The 16,226-nt window shown below is 50.3% G+C and overlaps 1 protein-coding gene across 1 annotated transcript; it reads left to right on the forward strand.

Annotated features, from left to right (window-relative positions):
- The first annotated feature begins 4,066 nt into the window (after positions 1-4,066).
- Positions 4,067-15,988, forward strand: Cpsf4l (cleavage and polyadenylation specific factor 4 like). The gene is made up of 8 exons (XM_041635598.1): positions 4,067-4,169; positions 4,765-4,815; positions 7,145-7,297; positions 11,256-11,351; positions 12,067-12,160; positions 12,813-12,858; positions 14,408-14,554; positions 15,854-15,988. The coding sequence occupies exons 1-8, from the start codon at positions 4,067-4,069 to the stop codon at positions 15,986-15,988; spliced, it is 825 nt and encodes a 274-aa protein (XP_041491532.1).
- Positions 15,989-16,226: the final 238 nt, after the last annotated feature.

Genomic DNA, 16,226 nt, shown 5'->3' on the forward strand with positions numbered 1-16,226 from the left:
AATCAAACATTCAAATCTTGTACCCAATGAAAGGTTGAAACAGGGAACTCAGTCACTACCAGTTCCCACCCTCCCCTGCCAGCATTGAAGAAAAAACAGCTCAATACACACTAAGGGATCAGGAGGAAGGGGCATTCTCCTGCCTTCCCCCACACCCAAGAATGGGCTGGGGAGCAATCAGGGTTCCCTGACCTGTGGGAAGCCCAAGGACCGCACACCTCTATCCAGGTCTAGTAAGGTGAGCATCCAAACTGCCTAGGCTCCCCCAAAGCCAGTACGTGCAGTAGGATCAAAAACCCACTGTGATTGTTCTTGAGTTCTCAGTATTCCTCATTGTCCGCTATGTTCAGCGAGTCCGGATTTATCCCATGTTTTTTCAGACCTAGGCCAGCTGGCCTTGGTGAGTTCCCGATAGAACATCCCCATTGTCTCAGTGTGTGGGTGCACCCCTCGTGGTCCTGAGTTCCAGAGGGAGGGGGACTTGATCGGGGGAGGGGGAGGGAAATGGGAAGCGGTTGCGGGGAGGAGGCAGAAATCCTAAATAAATAAATAAATAAATAAATAAATAAAAGAATGGGCTGGGGGAGCTAGATTTCCCCCATGCTTACAGTGTCACCCCACCATCAATAAGTTTAAATAAGAAGCCTGAGTCTCAGTAGTTTACCCTGAAGCAATACCTGGCAGCCAGAAAACACCACAAATTGAGATTACCCGACCCCCACCCAAGAGCAGACCATTCAAAGGAAATGCCTGACATTCCAACCTCTGTAGATAGGATCACCTGCCAGTGTACCTCACCAGGACAAGCTTTCATAATTAGTAAGTCTCAGTGTCATTATTTGTGAACTGGTGATCTTGTTGAGAAAGAAAGTTCATCTGCAAGAGATAGAGACACAGATAGTGGAAGCCTCCTAGCTAACTGGGAATGGCACACCTCCTCCAACAAGGTCATACCTCCTAATCCTTCCCAAATAGTTTCACCAACTGGGAGAGACCGTGATTCCAAATATGTGAGCCAATGGGGACCACCACCCTCATGCAAACCGCCATCCTAGATTAGCCACACAATCATGGCAATTCTCCTTCCGTAGCTTCCAGGCATGAGCCCCCACGTTGGGTTCTTTCCTGTTTTTGTGTCCTGCTTCAGTTTCATTTGTCCAGCTTCTTTCTGTGTTTTGCAGAAGATCGAATGTAGGGTGCCATGCACAGTGGGCAAGTTTTCCATCACTGAGCCACACCCTCGGTCCTTTCTTCTGCCTGCTGTTAGCTCACCAGCGAAAGGGGTGAGGTGCCTAACACCCCAGGGGGTGTGGCATGACATTTGTGGCAGCTGTTGCAGAAGGTGACAAGAAGGGGACTGAAAGCTACTGATGGGTGTGCTCTCTAATGCTCTTGAGGTCAAAGGTGCAAAGTCCGGCGATCGATACCAGGTCCCTCTGGATCCTCAGGAGACCACGTTTGACTCTCATAGCTTCCAAGTGATGACTGCCTGCAGTTCTTAACTTCCTGGAGTAACAGTACGGCTCCGGTCTCCACTTCTCTCTTCATGTGGCCTTCTTTCCCACATCTCCTCAGGATCTGGATGTCTCCAATCGTTCTTTCCTTTCTCTGTATTCTAAGATAGACGCTGTGTTGCCCGAGACTCTTCTGTTGTCTGTAACTCTTCTTGCTCCTGCTTTGGCATCTCTGTACCAGGATTACAGGTGTGTGCCATGCCTGACTCCTCTCCTCACACAAGAGTATCCACTAATAGGGTTGAAGACAGACCCAAATTCCAGGGTGATTCTATCTTGAGACCCGCAACTTACCTATGCCTGCAGTCTCTGTTTCCAAATAAGGCCAAGCCCACGATAGAAGGCGGTAGACCAGGTAGGGGTCAGTTCAGCCCACTACAGAAGGACTCGTTCTTGTATTGCCCTAACCATGAGAAGGCCAGGGGAGGGAGCCCATGCTTTGACATTCAGGAGCGTGCTCTGCAGACCAGATACTAGAATGTCCCCTTAACCTAAGAGAGGAGAAGCGGGGCTCCACTCAGGGCAAGCGTTTCAAATGAGGGTCTGAGGTTTCATTCACTTTGGGGCGCCAGAGTTCCAGAAAGTACCTCAGGCCACATCCCAGGTCTTCAACTACTACTTTCACATCCCCCCTTCCCCACCTTTCCTCTCAGCCCATCCTCCAGGGTATCCATCCTCTCCAGGGAGTCATTGGGAGGTGAGGCTACCTTTGTGATAAAAACTCTGGTAGCTCCTGCCTTTCAACCCAGCAGGGGCAGGCCTAGAGGGTCTTTGTAGCCTGTTCTACCTCCTGGATTCCTGGTTGGTCAGGGCTATGTAAAGAGACCTTGTCTCACAAAACAAAAAGCAAGCCACCAAAGTGGCAAAAGACTCCACTACCTTCATCCTTTCTATCCTGCCATCCACTGTACCCCTTCATTGAATGTTTGTTTTTTGCCTCGGGTCTTAGGCTCTGGCTCCTCTTCTGGAACATTCCCCCACCACCCACCCCCATCACCCTTCGTGTCTAGACTTTTCTCCCAGCATGCTCTCCACCCCCTTCTCCCTGCCCTCACCACTCCATCCAGCACTTACTCTCTAGAGTGTTGAGGGCAGTGATCCACCATCTTTAGGACATTGCTCTGCACTGTGCTCTTGGCCTCACGGCACCTGACTTCCTGCTCTGTTCTACCTTCTCTCAAATGAGCCCAAGGTGACAGTCCTGGGACCTAATCAATACCTAGGGGTAGGGTCAAGAGATGCAAGGGATTCTTCCCCAGGGACCCTTAGACCCTAGACCTAGACAGCACCGTAGCCATTCTGCCTTCAGTGCCCAGCATGGACAAGGACAGTGTGGGTGATCCCAGGCAGCTCTTACTCCAGCCTCACCCAGCTCCCGCGCCATTCCCACTGTGGGCTTATCTCTCCAGCTGTTTTCTTTTCAGATCTGGAGTTCAAAAGAACAACAAACCTAGGTGTGGCAACCGCAGGAAACAAAACTGGCAGGCTGGATCTTGTCCTCTTAGCCATAGGCCTCAGGGCACTGCTTACCTCTCCCTACTGGGTCCCGGGAGGAGAACACTCCGGTTCTGGTTCTGTTGTCCTCAAAGGCCAGTGCGTCCCGTAAACAGTGGTTCCAGGAAAGGCCAGGCCAGTTCAGGACCCAGCAAGGGAAGGGGACAGCCTAGTTTAATTAGAGTTTTAAAAATGTTCCTAAGAAAGCCAATTCAGATGTCCTCAGCCCTGCAAGGCAGGGCTGGCATCATAATAATAAAACAACGTCTGCACGGAGATTTCATTTTCAAAGCACTTTGGGGGTGGCTGGGAAGGGGAGGCTCTGGGGTGGCCCAGTGGATTCCTAGCTGGGAGGTCCCCCCCCCCCCCCCCAAACCAGCCTTGGGTTGGTTCCACCGGCCAGCCAGCCGAGTTTACAGTTGTGATTGCCTGCAGGGTAAACAAAGGGCCCTTCACGCAACTATTTCCGATTCTTCTGGACTTCATTCCTTTAGTGCTCTTCCAGGAAGAGAGCACACTTGGGGCTTGTCATTCAGTCTGGAAAAGAGGCTCTGAGGGCCTTGTGAGAGGGAAAGTGGCTGGGACCTAAGGGAGAAAGCGTTCCTCTGTCCCACGCCACACCCCACCCGAGGCTCAGGCAGTCGATAGCACTTCTGTGGTAGGTTAGAGCCAGCATCTCCCTTGCTCACCTGTGGCTGTGTCCCCACAGGCACAATGGGAGCCTCAGTTTGGCTATGTTTGGCGATACACAGAGATAAACAGGTGTGAGTCTGCCAATCCCTCCCCACCTGAGGATGGGGATTGTGGGAACAGTGTGGGGGCGTCGGGCCCTGGGGTGCTTGCACCTGCTTGGGTAGGAGGGCTGAGACAGCTGTCAACCCAGTTAAAGAGTCATATGCAGTCACCTAGCCACTAGTCCCCTGAATGAAGAGGTGACCTGGGGGAGAGGCTAGGGGCAAGCATCAGCTAGGGGCTGGCCCCTTAAGTGTTGATGGATTATATGGGAGCCACCTGTAGGGGCTCTAGCAACTTGGAGCGATCCCAGTGAGAGACTTAAGATGGAGGAGATCATCGCGGGGCTGGAAGGGCTCACATTCGCCTTCGAGCAGGATGTGGAATTGCAGAAGGGGACTGGGCTCCTGCCTTTCCAGGGCATGGACAGTGAGTGGCAATGGCCTGGTTCACCTGCTGTCCTTGAAGCTGTCTTCCCTGACTTCCTTCTGTCTGTCCCGTAGGGCTTCTGGGTGGTTCACGGTCCAGGATAGATTTCCGAACTTCTCCCTGGCCAGCTTCAGGGCTTCCTGGCTGCCCCCAAACACTTGCACCTCCCGTCTCAGAGATATCCTGAGTATAAGTGGAATTTAGAAGCTGGCTCCAGAAGACCGGGGTGGTGTGGGGGGAAAGGGCTTAGGAAGAGGGTACCTTTGGTTCACAGTCACCACAACAGGGGACAAATGACAGCTGCTTAGGATGGCAGAAACTGTAGCCAGCACGAGGCTGAGACGGGATTGCTATGAGTTCCAGGCCAGCCTGGACCACAGAATCAGACCTTGTGTCATAAACAAACAAAGAACCAAGCAAACAACACCGGAAAGCAAAAACCCAATTGTGGTAGCCAGGAAGAATACTGGAGGGGGCCCACACAGATCCAAGCCCGTGGGAGGCTTTGGTGGGACTTGCTGAAGAGGAACTTGAGGTGTCTTGGTGGGGTGCTCAGCTCTGGGGAAGCTACCTTCTCCTCTGTTCTCTTCTCCAGAGTCCAACTCAGCTGTATGCAACTTCTTCGCTAAAGGGCTCTGTGAGAAAGGTGAGTGAGGCCGGCTTAGGCTGGGCAGGAACAGGAACGGCTGCACAGGCCTTGCTGTGTTCAGCCGGGGCATAGAGAGAGTGTGAGATTTGCACCTGGGGTAGGACAGGATTCAGCCTCCTGAGGAGAGCAGTGGCCTGGAGGTGGCCCACCCCCTGGCATTTGGACCGTGGCTACCCCATTCCCTTCCTTAAAAAATTTTCTTTAAGTATGCATACCTGTGTGTGGTTATACAAACATAAACACGTGTGTCCTTGGAAACCAGAGGTGTTAGAGCTTTCTGGAACAATAGTTACAGGTGTTTGTGAGCTGCCTGCCGTGGGTGCTGAAAACCAAACTCTGGGCCTTTGGAAGAGCAGCCCGTGTTCTTATCCAGCCCCAAACTCCCTTCTTCATGAAGGTAGTGGTGTGTCAGGCTTTTTCCCTGTGTTCTCAGGCTTCTGTCTGCCTTAGTCTAACCATCCTCTTCCCAACCAGGCCTCCCCACCTTGAATCAACATGGAGATTAGTGAGATCATTCAGGCTATTTCTTTTGCCCTTAGGTAGCCTCTGGAGTGATGGCTACTGCTGTTTAAGGATCTCCCTCTCAAATCCCTCCCCTTGAAGTAGGCTGACTACTCCCAGGCCTCTGGCCTTCTCTTCTGAATTGTGTGTCACTTTGAAGTTCCTCCAATAGAGACATACAGTTGCCAAAATACCTTACCCCTAACGGCTGGGTTTTCCATTCCTCCCTGAAGCCTACCTATAGGTCCAGATGGAGAGGTTCTTTAGGGGCATGCCTGGGGGACCCTTATTCCTCTGTTCCTAAAATCCAGAAGGTAGGAGGTCAGGCAAGAAGGACCCCGAGCCTGTTTGTCCACTTTCGGATGGTTGGATGGGAAGGGAAAGGAGCTCACTGGTCATTCAGGGCTCTGGGCAACTGGAACCTTCCAGGTCCATTCCAGACAGAGTCTCCGAGGAGTCATTGGACTCAAAGAGATGGCTTCTTTCTTGCAAAGATAGCAAGTTGCTATTGAGGAAGGTCATAGTACTAGGGATGTGCATGTGGAAGGGGGAAGAGGCACTAGAAGGCACTCCGGTCAGGCATGACACAGGTCCTGTTTAGCCACAACCCTCCCTTCTGCTGGCAGTATCTCCTGAATAAAGACACCGAGGTGGTCAGACCTAACTTTTCTAGTGCCTGCCCATTGTAAGACTCACCTATTTCATAGCTACATTCTTCTTTAGTTTTTTGTTTTTGTTTTTTTTGAGACATAGTTTCTCTAGCTTTGGAGCCTGTTCTAGAACTCATTCTTTAGGCTGGCCTCGAACTCACAGAGATCTGCCTGTCTCTGCCTCCCAAGTGCTGGAATTAAAGGTGTGTACCACCATCACTAGGTAGGCTGTATTGTTCTTCCTTCCTTCCTTCCTTCCTTTCTTTTTTTTCCGAGACAGGGTTTCTCTGTAGCTTTGAAGCCTGTCCTGGAACTAGCTCTTGTAGACCAGGCTTGCTTCGAACTCAGAGATCCACCTGCCTCTGCCTCCTGAGTGCTGGGATTAAAGGCATGCGCCACTACCGCCCGGCGGCTGCATTGTTCTTAACATTTGAAGTCATGAACGCATGCTGAGCAGGTGCTCTGTGGGTAGCTTAACATATGTTAGGCCTGTGATCCCTAGCATGCATGCATATACTGAGCATGCCTGTAATCTCAGCACTCAAGAATTGGGGGCAGAAGGATCAGAAATCCAAGGTCGTTCTTGACAACATAGTAATTTGAGCCCAGCCTGGGCTACATGAGACTCTGTTTCAAAACAGGAGAGATGATTCAGCAGGTAAAGGCATTTGCTTCTCTCACAGAGGACCCTGCTGCAGTTCCCAGCAACCGCCTGGCAGCTGACAACAGTCTGTATTGCGGTTCTAGGGGATCAGATGCCTCTTCTGACCTCTGAGGGCTCCTGCACACACAATGTGCACACACACTCAGGCACACACACAAACACATACAAATAAAAACAAGAAACAAATCCAAAACATTTCCCCCGCTGCAAAAGTCATGAACTCAACAAGCCCTTATGGTATGCCAAAAGCTGAGCTGTCTATGGTTGTGGGGTGAGGCAACTGCTCTCTTACAGGGGCAGGGGGGGCATCCTGGAGGTTCTTGGGGTCTTCTGACTCTGGGAGAGAAGCCTCTTGCCCAGTGTGGTACTCTGACCCCTGTCCCAGCCCTTCCGAGGTTGTGTCCAGGTGATGGACACAGATGACAGAGGTGGCCAGTGGCGGTGTCATAGGCCCTGGGGAGCTCCTCCAGGCAGATCAGGTGAGGCCTACAGCAGGTGCTGTGTTCTGCAGGGATGCTGTGCCCTCTCCGACATGAGAAGGGCAAGAAGATGGTGGTGTGCAAACACTGGCTTCGAGGGCTCTGCCGAAAGGCTGATAGCTGTAAATTTCTACACCAGTATGACGTCACCAGGATGCCGGTGTGCTACTTCCACTCAAAGTTTGGTAATGCCCTGCCTGGTCTGTGGGGGTGATGGATAAGGGTCGAAGAGGCCCGAAAGACCAGCCTTGCCTGTCTGAGCCCAAGCTGCCTGCTTCTCTGAACCCTAAGAAAATCGAACCAAGGCTGGGCCTGGTGCGACACACCTGTAGTCTCGGCACTAGGGAGGCTGAGGCAGGAAAATCAGGAATTCATGGCCAGTCTCAGATACAGAGAAGTTCAGGGGTAGCCTGGACTGCACGAGACTTTGTCCAAAAGCAACAACAACCAAACAATATGAAATAGGGTCAGTTGTGGTGGGGTATACCTTTCATCCCAGGAGGCAGAGGCAGGCAGATCTCTGGATTTAAAGTCATCATCGTAAACTTCAGGCCAGCCAATAGGGGCTGGGGAGGTGGTTTGGTGATTAAAAGCACTTCAGCATTTCCAGAGGACCTGGATTTGGTTCCCAGAATCCACACAGCGGCTCATAGTCGCCTAGAACTCCAGTTCCAGGGCATCTGATGCCCTCTTCTGGTGCTCTCAGGTTCCAGGCACACACGTGCTTCATATACACACATGCAGGCAGGCAAAAACACCCATACACATAAAATAAAAAGAAACAAACCTTTAAATAAAAAATAAAAATAAACAAAGGCCGCAGACCCAAATCTGCCATGGGCTAGTCTCAACACGGCAGTCAGCTCCAAGGGAAAATAATGTTGTTTTCCACTTCAGGCATGGCTAACCCACACCCAGAGACGGTCAGGAACAGCCCTGAATGACCCACCTCTCAGTCCCTACGGGACCAGTCAGGCCTTCCCACATGAGATGCATTTGGTAGCTGCACTCAGAATGGTCACCAGAACCCAGGAGACTCCCCCCGCCCCCGCTTCTTCCTGTTCTCCTGCTATTTCTAACTTTTATTTTAGATGAAAATGTCATCTTACCTCCCAAAGCGGAAAGCCTGCATCGCTTGATGGAAAGAGAAGGTCACTGTGTATATAAAGCCACGAAGTTCAGAAGTCTGGTCCCTAAAATTATCTTGTGTGGTCAGGTCCGCTCCAGACTCCCTTGGGGCCTCAAGTCCTTCTTGGTCATCCCAGGAGCTCTTTAGGGCGGCCACAGCCACCTTTCCAAACTCACCAAAAGATGGAGCCCATGAATGTTTACCTTCCCAGTGTCAAGTCTACATCTTGGTGTTTGATTAGTTCCAGTGTGGCTGGGATTATCTAGTCCACTGGTTTCTAAACTGAGGGGTTGGAGGAGGGAAGGGGAGAAGAGTGGGAGGGAGGGAGCACGCTGGATCTGCGGGCCCACCCCTCATTCAGGAGACTTCAGGGCCACACGCCTTGCAGGTAGCCAGTTCCATCAGTGCTGATGGGAAGGGTCCTGGCTACCCTGAAGCTGGCACAGTCTCTCTGGGGGTGGGGAGGGGGCAGGCAGGGAAAGTTCATCCCATTCTTCTAGTCCAGCATTCCAGACTGCCTGCTCCAGAGAGCCGAGTCCTGTGGCAGTTCATGAGGGCTGCCAGAATATCTATCCAAAATAGAAGGACAAAGTTTATCTGGTGACAGGTCCCTGAAGCCACTGCCTGAAGCATTTCACTTAGAAATGTCCTTTTACTCTCTCAGCCCAGGGTTTCTTGTTTTGGTGAGCAGATGTGGTACTGGACCATATTTTCCTACAAGTAATTTAGGACAGATGTGTAACCTCATGATTATATGTAAGCCAAGGTTTTGCTTTTTTTTTAAAAGCTGTATTACGCACACAGTGTTCTGCCTGCATGTATCCCTACATGCCAGAAGAGGGCGCCAGATCTCATTACAGATGGTTGTGCGTCACCATGTGGTGGCTGGGAATTGAACTCAGGACCTCTGGAAGAGCAGTCAGTGTTCTTAACCACTGAGCCATCTCTCCAGTCCAAAGTTTTGCTCTTAACAGTGAGTGAAGATCTCTAGCATTACACAAATAATTATATAATTATATGCTAGATGTACATGGTGGTACATGCTTTTAATTCCAGAACTCAAGGGGCAGAGAGAAACAGGCCAATCTCTGTGAGTCTGAGGCCAGCCTGGTCTATTTTGTAGAATTTCAGGCCAGCCAGAATGACATAGCAAGACTGGTTTATATATATATATATATATATATATATATATATATATGTGTGTGTGTGTGTGTGTGTGTGTGTGTATGTGTATGTATATGTATATATGTATATATATGTATATGTATATGTAGTGCATGCTTTTCTGCTTTTTTACCCTAGTATTTTGGAGGTTGAGGAAGGAGGGTTAAAATTCAAAGACTACCTGAGCTACATAGGTTGTCTTTTAAAAATCATGTATGTATGTATGTGTGTGTATCATTCTTCATTCTTCCTTGTCATGCTGCCTCCACTTTGATACAGGGTCTCATTATGTAGCCCTGGCTGACCTGAAACTCACTATGTAGACTAGGCTGGCCTGAATCTCACTTTGTAGACTAGGCTGGCCTCAAACTCAAAAGATTTGTCCGCCTCTGCCTCCTAAGCCCTGGGCTTAGAGAAATGTGCTACTATGGCCTTCAGCAGTGTCTCTATTTAAAAAACAAAAACAAACAAACAAAAACCAACACCCGGCATTCCTTTAAATGGTGGCACATTCCTCTAAACCCATCACTTAGGAGGCAGAGGCAGGTGGATTTCTGTGAGTTCAAAGCCATCCTGGTCTACAAGAGTGAATTCCAGGACAACCAGGGCTACACAGAGAAATCCTGTCTTTTAAAACCAAAATAAAACAAACCAAAAAAAAAAAAAAAACCAAACCCCTGCTGGATCAGCAAATGCTGCAGAGAGAACACGAGAAGTAGACTGACCGGAAGGGACTTGATGCAACACTGTGAAGCTGTCCTCACAGTGGGCCAGGACTTTGCCGGAATGACACTGTTTTGGGGTCAGTAATGCCTTGTTCATGGTCTGTAACTAAGCCTAAGAAACTCGCACCCATGCACACACTCACACACTCACTCACTTACTTGTGTTGAGGCTTGGGAGCCGGAAAGAACATTTAGAGACAGGATGGCCAACGCTGGAAAGGAGTATGTGCAGTTACAAAGGAGAGTGGAGGCTGGAGTGTTGCTGCCACCTGCTGGCGAGAAGAGGGTATAGCAACGTGCTGAGGCTCAAGCGTTCACCAACTCCATGCATGAGTTCATTTTGAGTCCTAAAGAGGCTTAAACCCAGGGGACAGCACTCTACCAAGTTGGCTAAGGATGTGTCACTAAATGCTTTTGGTGTGAGGAAGCGGGGCGAACAGATGAGGTACTTGCTTCTCCCTGAAGGCTGGCATTCGCGTTTGTGAAATGGAAGGGCTGGGAAGGAACGACAAACGCTTAGGAATCAAGAGACCTCTTCCTCAGGTGAAGCATCGTCTTGGAGAAGAGCCCCGTGTTTAAGCTAACTCTCTGGCAGACCGTATGAAGTTCCTCTTTGCTCCAAAGCGCACAGTCCTAGGGTTTTAGGGAGGGTGAGAGCAAAACGTTCACAGGTTCTCCAGGGAAAGTCAACAGAATGGGTCATAATCTCTCTCCTTCAGATCTGCCTAAGGGAAACCTAAAAGCCACAGCTGCAGGCAGCCTATGCCCAGAAAGCTGTCTCCTTGTGAGAATGCAGTCGAATAAGACTTGGTTTACTGCATAGACAGCACGGCCTAGGCTCACAGCTAAGGGGTGGGTCCTCTGAGAGGGGCCCCACTGGGTCCAACCAGAAGCTCTGCTCTGTCCATGGTATTCCCTCCAAAACACCCCTACCCCTCCTTGGGCTCTGGGAATAGTGGAGGGGAAGTTCCTCTTCGAGTGGCAGAGGTCTTCCGAAGATGATGGACAAACAGAAGACGGGCCAGTGGATCCTATGGGAGGGAGGACCGAGGTAAACCAGGTGGGGATGCAGAAGTGGTCGAAAGCATGGACCTGCTTATATACAGAGCACGACGGGTTTTTCAGGTAACTGCAGCAACAAAGACTGCTTCTTCCTCCACGTGCAGTCAACTCCCAAGCCCCAGGACTGCCCTTGGTACAACCAAGGGTTCTGCAAGGACGGTGAGAGCTCGGCAGACAGGGATGGGATGCAGTGAGGGGCGAGGGTTGCCCAGACGGGGATACTCAGCAGGCAAGGAGGAATACTCCCCACCAGGGCTTGTGCCATCTACAGGCCCCAGTGGAAAGCCTTTCTGAATTTGTCCGAGGCTTGCGCGTCAGTGGAAAAATCTCGCGAGACATTGGGGAATGCAGGCTGGTGTAGGGCACGGGGCTTCCCAGGGAGGGCTGGGGGATTCACAGCCTATCCTTCTCAATGGGTGGATGTGGGACCTTGGTTGAGAAGCCTAGCAGGCTAGGCACATGCTGAAGGCCACTTAAGTTCTACCCTTTGCCCTGCTCCCAGCCAAGCATAGAAGGTAGGGTGCCTGTGGGTCCTGGGACTTATGATCACATGTCTTCCAGTGTGATGGGGAAAGATAGCTCCAGCATGCTCTCGCCTTTTTTGGGCTGGGGGAAGGTAAAGAAAGGGATGGAACCCTGGGTAACAGGATCTACTCCTGCTTTACCACTGAACCACATGCCCAGCCCTTCCCAGAGGCAAGGTTTCTACCCCTGTCTGTCTCCTGGCTTCAGGGACATCCACGGCAGGAAGGCTTATGCACCCTCTTCCCAGTGGAAAGCCTACCGCAGCCCATGTTCTTCCTCATGAACTATTTCATGTTTACTCCCTCCTTGGGAAGGAAGGCTCTCTTGCCATTTGTTCTTTGTCTACTAGGTCCCCTGTGTAAATACCGCCATGTTCATCAAGTCATGTGTCTTAACTACTTCACCGGCTTCTGCCCCAAGGGACCTAAGTGCCAACTTGGGCAGTAAGTATGATTCTTCCGTTCCTCAATCCACTGGAGCGCTGGGCCCTATCATCTGGATGTAGACCATTCTGGACTTTCCTTTGCCCTTAGTGGGAGATTATGTAGCTAGTGTATCCCTAGTGATTTCCATCTCAATTTTATTTTATTTTTATTTTATAAACATTAGTGTTTTGCCTGCATATATGTCTGTGTGAGGGTGTCGGGTCCCCTGGAACTGGAGTTACAGACAATTGTGAGCTGCCATGTGGGTGTTGGGAATTGAACCCAGGTCCGCTGGAAGAGTTGTTAGTGCTCTTAACCACTGAGCCACTTCTCCAACCCCATCTACCTAGTGATTTTCATTGCACTGTTGCTCTCACCCTGGAGGTCTGGGTGCCGCTGGCTGGGTAGACTCCAGCCCTCTCTCTTAACACGTACTCACAATGGGGCAGGCATGTACCTTTCTCACAGGCTGTTCTAGAAATGAGTGGAAACCTTCCTGGTCACTTCCTGAGTCCTCTGAAGCGCTGTGCAGGGCTTAGGGCGAGGCCTCCTTCCCTGGTGGCTCTGGAACGGGAAGTCTGCAGCAAGCTAACGAGCAGGGCTAGAAGGTAGAGCTGACTCTAACACACACACTCTCTCTCCCTTGCCATCCCATTCCTCCCTCCCTCAGTCCCAAGATGAGTCCAGTCCTGTACCCCAGTAATGTGAAGGTAAGTGTAGCCCACATAACGTTTCCCTCTTTTGGCCCCCACACCTGTCTGGGTTTCCTGGCACTGTGCTGTTCTCAGGAGACCCCACTTTTTTTGAGTCCCAGTCCTGTAAAAGACACATGTGTATGGGGCACCTTCTTGAAATAACCAGGCTAGCTAAGGATAAAACAATTATATTCTATTTATTATAAGAGGAAAACTCACGAAACAGGAAATGAGAAATCCAAGCACAGCAATGTCCCGTGGGAAAAGGCGCAGAGAGCGGGCACATGGGAGGTGCACACGGTTTACCCTGGGTCCCAGCACCTGCATACAGTCGTCTGTCATTTCTGCACCCCTCCATAGGACCCCTCCATAATCTCCCTGAGGCCTTCCTTTTCTCTAGCTGGGTAACACGAGGATGGTTTCTTTCCTTTGCTTGCTGTTATGTTTTTTGTTATTTATTTACTGTGTGTGTGTGTGTGTGTGTGTGCATGCCACAGTGGGTGTGTGGAAGTCAGAGGGCAACAACAGGGGGCCATTGGTCTTTTCCTGCCACCCGAGTCCCGAGGGCAGAGCTCAGGCCCTCAGGCTTGGCAGAAGGCACTTTCACCCACTGAGTCATCTTGCCACTGGCAAAAACCCAGGACTTCCAGTCCAAAGTCAACTTTCTGAATGAAGACTAGGGCAATTCATAAATTTCCCTGGTTCCTAGGGAGATACATATTATCCCCATTGTTACCAGGCATCAGTGAGAACTCACGCCAAGGGTCAGCATACTGCTGTCTTCAGGTGATGTCCTGCTCATCATACGTCCCCACCCCTACCTCAATGCTGGAAACTGGATCCAGAGTCCTAGGTGGCTAGGCCAGTGTTCTATTACTGAGCAACAGCTAACATCCCCAGCTTCCTAATGAGTGACTCCCCCTCCTTCCCTCCAGTTTTCTCTCTTTTGAGGTTTTTGTTGTTTTTTTTTTTGTTTTTTAAAGATATATTTATTTATTATGTGTACAACATTCCTTCCCTGTATGCTTGCATGCCAGAAGAGGGCACCAGATCTCATTACAGATGGTTGTGAGCCACCATGTGGTTGCTGGGAACTGAACTCAGGACCTCTGGAAGAGCAGTCAGTGCTCTTAATCACTGAGTCATCTCTCCTGCCCCATATCTCTTTTCTTTTGTAATTACTGGGGGGCAGGTAACTTCTTCCAAAGGCAGTGTTGGATAAAAGTGTTGATAACACTGTGGAGGTGGAGGCAGAAGGTTCACGTTCAAGGCCACCCTTGGCTAGTCTAGAATTTGAGGCTAGCCAGAGTCACATGGGACACTGTATCAAAAATAAAGTGTGTGTGTGTGAATATACTCAAGTCATGTCATATAAAATTCTTGAAAAACTAATTAAAAAAATACATTGGGAACACCAAAACAAATCAATGCCAGCCACCCATCCCAAAGCAATCTCTCATGTCAAAATACAAAAACCAGACCCCCAAACCTCAGAACTTGGGTATTTGAGTGACCATGTCTACACCGGGAGTCTCTGCAGCACGGGTACCTCCTGGCCCTCTGTCTGCAGCTTGTCAACCAGCCCGGGGATGGAACAGCTCCAGCTTCCTCTGGCAATACTCTAGCAACCCCTTCCCTGGCAAGGTCCACGGTCTACCATCAGAAGAGGCCGGCCCTGCCTCCTGCCTGCAGCTCAAGCTTCCCACCCGCCCCACAGGTAAGTGAAGGAGCCTGCAGGGCAGGGAGAGCACTTCGGTCTCCTGAGGGCTGCAGGGGAGGTGCTGAACATCTAGATGGAGACCATGACTCCACATCGGCAGCAGATGAGGATGCCACGCTGGGGTTCGGGGATGTGAATGGAGAGAACCGAGGGTCTGGTGGGAAGGTGCATGCTTGTAATCCCAGAATGCACCGGGCAGTCTGGAGGACTGCACCAAGTCCGAGGCTCATTTAATCTACTTAGGGAGCTCCAGGCCAGACAAGGTTGTGTGCAGAGTGAGTCCCTGTCTGAAAAGAAAACTGAACTGCTGGGTGTGGTGGTGTGTACCTTTGGTCCCAGCACTCTGAAAGCGGAGGCAGGTGGATCTCTGTGAGTTCGAGGTCAGCCTGGTCTACAGAGTGAGTTCCAGGTAATCTAGGGCTCCATAGTAAGATCTTGTCTCAAGATAAATAAGTAGAATACAAAAAATAAACAATGCCTTTATGAGGTAGATTACTGTCTGTCCTGCACTGTGATTTTTCTCTTTAACCAATGATCAGGTGGCACACACCTTTAATCCCAGCACTCGGGAGGCAGAGGCAGGTGGATCTCTGTGAGTTAGAGGCCAGCCTGGTCTACAGAGGGAACTGAATTCCAGGACTGCCAGGGCTACACAGAGAAATCCTGTCTCGGAAAACAAACAAACAAACAAAAAAGTGGAGGCAGGAGGATCAGAAGTTTAAGGTCATCCTTGGCTATATAGAGAGGCAACCTGGGCTACAGAAGACCTAGCTTCAAAAAGAAAAAAAAGTACAGTTACACCCAGATGCTGGGTAAGAGGGCAGAACTCTTTATTTTCTTGGAGGTTTGACTTTGAAAAGCACGAACCACCTTGTCTGCAGGATGGGAGCTGAATGGGAATCTGAAGTCTCTCTTTTGGGTCCAGATTCTGCAATTATTCCCAGGCTGGTCTCAAACTATTGTACTTACCAGGTCTTTCCACTTCAACCTGTGAGGCTGGAGTAGCCAATAAGTTTTTGTTGTTGTTGTTGTTTGTTTATTTTGAGACAGGGTTTCTCTGTGTAGCCCTGGTTGTCCTGGAACTCACTCTGTAGACCAGGTTGGTCTCGGACTCACAAAGATCCCCCTGTCTCTACCTCCTGGGGAACTGAGATTAAAGGTGTGAGTCACCACTGCCCAGAGCTGATGAATTCTTTAGAAAACTAGCCCATGGTTCTCCAGACAAGTGGGGACTTTTCTTTGCACAATTCATAAGAAGGCATGACCCTAACTTTCTCTCTTTTCTTCCAAACCCAGGCCACCAATGCCAGTGACGAAGGCTGTACCAGTCAGAGTCATCAAGACCCAGTCTGTAGCACAGGAACTGGAAATCCTCCTAGTAAAGGGGCTCCATGGCCTCCCCAGGGAATTCTGCACCCAGTGGTCCAGTGAGCCCCATCACCCCAGTGAGATACAGGATGCAGAAACAGCCTACAGCATCTGGCCTATTTCCAACTACCCTGCGCGTGAACAAGCTGCTAAAAAAAAAAAAAAAAATACAACAGGACCAGAGATCGGCTGACTGTGGGAGGGAGGAGTTATCTGTGAACCAGTAGAGCCAACTGCACTGAACTCAACCAGGTCAGTCAGTGTCCCATATCATGCTCTTGCTGACTACCCTGGGCCAATG

This window comes from Microtus oregoni, unplaced genomic scaffold, assembly GCF_018167655.1.
Source record: "Microtus oregoni isolate MIOR12 unplaced genomic scaffold, Mior012 000048F_ref0000485, whole genome shotgun sequence".
Lineage (NCBI taxonomy): Eukaryota > Metazoa > Chordata > Mammalia > Rodentia > Cricetidae > Microtus > Microtus oregoni.